Consider the following 3096-nt stretch of genomic DNA (forward strand, 5'->3'; position numbering starts at 1 on the left):
CGGGGGTCGTGCCGGAGAGCCTCCCGGTGCGCTCTGTAGTCTGAGGGCGAGAGGAATCGCTCCTGGTTTCCTGTACCCCTTGTTCTCTTATTCTCTGCATCAAGGACTCTCTGTCTAGGCTGTTCACCCGCTGCGGGCGCGTCCAGTCTGTGGACATCTGTGATAAGCCGGGGCCGGGAGAGAAAAAAGAAAAACGGACGTCCAAATTCTTCAACCTCAAAACTGTCACGGTAAAGCTTGGGGGAGTGGGAATACTGATGCTTTAGCGGTCAGAATGGGAAAAGACTGCAAGCACTGAATGGCACTGTTTGGAACGTGAGACGTGGGAGACCATTTGGGGATGCTGAGTGACGTGATTACTTATTTAACTTTACCTTTACTTTCTCTGTTATCCCATTGCAACTCGTGTTTTGATTATTTTGTTTTGATTTGATTTTATCTGTATTGCAGCTCCTTGCTGTGTCACCAATTTCCATGATGTATCTGACTGGCCTAGGTGTCTGTGTCTTCTAGGGATTTCAAGTAGCATATGTGGTGTTCAGGAAACCATCCGGTGTCCAGGCAGCCAAGGCCCTGTCACAGGAAGGTCCCTTGCTGATATCAACAGAGAGTCACCCTGTGAAAACCGGCATTAGCAGTAAGTCAGCCCTAGCTATCTTCCCGCTAGCTAGTGCCAGCGAAGGACTGTGCTTATTCCTTGCTGAACTGCACCCTGCATGACCCATTTTGTACTGAGCCGGGAGATGTCCAGTGTTTCAGCGTCCTGCTTTGATTTGTCACAAGATAGCAATCTTGTTGCACTGGAGAGCAGCCTGGTTAGTGCCCTATAGGAGAATGGAGTCACTCGGTTCAATGGAAGGGCAGTTTTTCTTGACATCTTTTCAGTATCGTGTAAATTCAGAGGAGCTGGCGGTGTCTTGCCCTCAAAATGGAATTCAGACTCGGAAACAAGCACCAGGTGTCTGTCAAGACAGCTCTTCAGATGTGACCTCTTGACAGGCATATGGCCCTGAATGGGCCCACTCCTGCTTGGGAAAGTTGCAAGCTCTTCCTATTGCTTACTGGCCACGTCCTTGGCCGCAAGTTGGTTGAGCTGCGGCAGTGGGGCGGGGAGATGGGAACAGAGTGTGTCCCTTGCCCACGGCAGTGCTCTCTAGAGCTGCCCCGAGGCATCTCACCAGGGCTTGCTGCTAACAGAGGCTACGCTGACCTCCGCCCTCTCTGTCTCAGAGTGGATCACCAGCTACGCTGCCTCAGTGGTGGATCCAGAGGAGCTGAAGGCTGAGGTGGATGCCTATATGCAAGACTACGACAAAAAGATAGCAGAGGTAAGGCCAGGCTGGGCAGACAACCCAGCTAAGCAGTTTGTTTGGGGAGAGGAAAGGAAGAGAGAGAATCTCTCGGTGCCCTAGCCTCAGTGGAAAGGGCAGTGGGCAGCGTGCTGGGTGGCTGGGAAGCATGCTGGGTGGCAGGGTTGTTTGACTCCCAGTTGCTGGTTGGGTCCTGGTTACATCCACAATACCTGGCCCTTCCACTGAGGGCTTACAGTAGGTATCCACAAATAAACTGGGTCCTGGCTGACTGAGAGTTGAATGCCTGTGCCCTTGGTCCCATATCTTCATTCGCATCTTGTGCAGAAGCAGGAGCTGTGGATTTTTAAGGGGGACTGTGGGGAGCCATGTCTCAGGCTGGCTGTCGGCCCGTCTGCATGAGCTGCCTTACCCTCCTGTCTTTACAGGAAGAAGCCAAAGCGGCCAGGGAGGAAGGTGTTCCGGATGAGGAGGGCTGGGTGAAGGTAACGCGGAAGGGCCGGAAGCCTGGCCTGCCCCGGACAGAGGCTGCCAACCTGCGGGTGCTGGAGAGGGAGAAGCAGAAAAGGGCCCGCAAAGAGCTGCTCAACTTCTATGCCTGGCAGCATCGTGAGACCAAGAGAGAGCGTGAGTGTCTGAGTTTCCTCCTACCCCTGCCCCTGTCTCTTGTCTCTCATGTTCTGGCCCAGAGAGCGTCATTTTTCCTTCAGTGGAGGCTACGCCCAGCTGCGGGTGCTCATGCAAATGGCCTTGCCAGCTCTTGTGGGACCCCTGCAACCGCCTGTCCTAGTAAGGGCTGCTGGAATGTTCTGTGGGAGAGTGTGAAGGTTGTGGCTTTCCAATGGATGTTTGTTTCTTCAGTCCGCACAAAGACAGCAAAAGGGAAAACTGGCCAGTTTCCTCCCCAAGAGGGAGCTGCAGCACTGCTGGAGATGAACGGGCAGAGCCACCCTTGGCGCTCAGCCCAGGCGCAAAAGGACCTGCCTGCTCTGGGAATCGTGTTTGTGGGTGTCAGGACCGAGCCTCTCCTGGTGTGTGGAAGTGAAGCTCCCAGGAGAGGGAGATCTGCTGCTCCTGTGTGACCTGTCCTCTTTCTGCCTATTTCAGACATCGCCCAGCTGAGGAAGAAGTTTGAGGAGGACAAGCAGAGAATAGCGCTGCTGCGAGCCCAGCGCAAGTTTCGGCCGTACTAAGCTGTGCTGAGATACTCCTCAGATGCCTGTGGTGGAGGGAGCGGGAGAGCTGCCTGTGGACTCCATGTGCCAAAGGATTTTAAGGAATTGAGGCAGCTTCAGCTGCTGATCTGAAATGCAAGATCCCAGCAATTGCCGCTGGAGGGGGAGTTTCTCCACAGGCACCAGTATTCTCCTGCTCTGCCAGTTATTGGTTGCCCTGTGACACTGCTTCCCAAGGTGGTCAGGTCAAGGGGCTGAGGCACTTCCTGTGACACCCGTATCTCCCCGCCACCCTGGTACTAACCTAGCACAGCCTCTGCAGGGGCAGGGAATGCCCAATGAACTGTAAATAATCTGCTGCCACGTTCTCAAAACATGGGAATGCCTGCCTTTCCCCCTTGGTGTGCTGTGGGGAACAGCTTCTTGTGTGCTGGGGAGGCAATAAAAGTCATGGTTTCTATGCTGGTGCTGCACATTTTATCTGGGAGTAAGTAAGAAGAGGAGGGAAGTGATCTTAGGAAGAGTCCAGCTGGGAAGTTCCCAGACCTGTTGTCACAAGGAAGGATCAGTGGTTTGGTGCAGAGCCCTACCCCTTCCCTCAGAGTTCCCCT

The 3096-nt window shown here is 54.0% G+C and overlaps 1 protein-coding gene across 1 annotated transcript; it reads left to right on the forward strand.

Annotated features, from left to right (window-relative positions):
- Positions 1-45: 45 nt before the first annotated feature.
- On the forward strand, positions 46-2604 carry RRP7A (ribosomal RNA processing 7 homolog A (S. cerevisiae); the record flags this gene model as incomplete). Its single annotated transcript, XM_010135447.1, has 5 exons — positions 46-230; positions 514-637; positions 1231-1328; positions 1739-1937; positions 2418-2604. Coding segments are annotated over 5 exons (692 nt in total), but the record flags the coding sequence as incomplete, so codon positions are not given.
- Between the last annotated feature and the right edge of the window lie 492 nt (positions 2605-3096).

Source organism: Buceros rhinoceros, unplaced genomic scaffold (assembly GCF_000710305.1).
Source record: "Buceros rhinoceros silvestris isolate BGI_N320 unplaced genomic scaffold, ASM71030v1 scaffold46250, whole genome shotgun sequence".
NCBI classification, from domain to species: Eukaryota; Metazoa; Chordata; class Aves; order Bucerotiformes; family Bucerotidae; genus Buceros; species Buceros rhinoceros.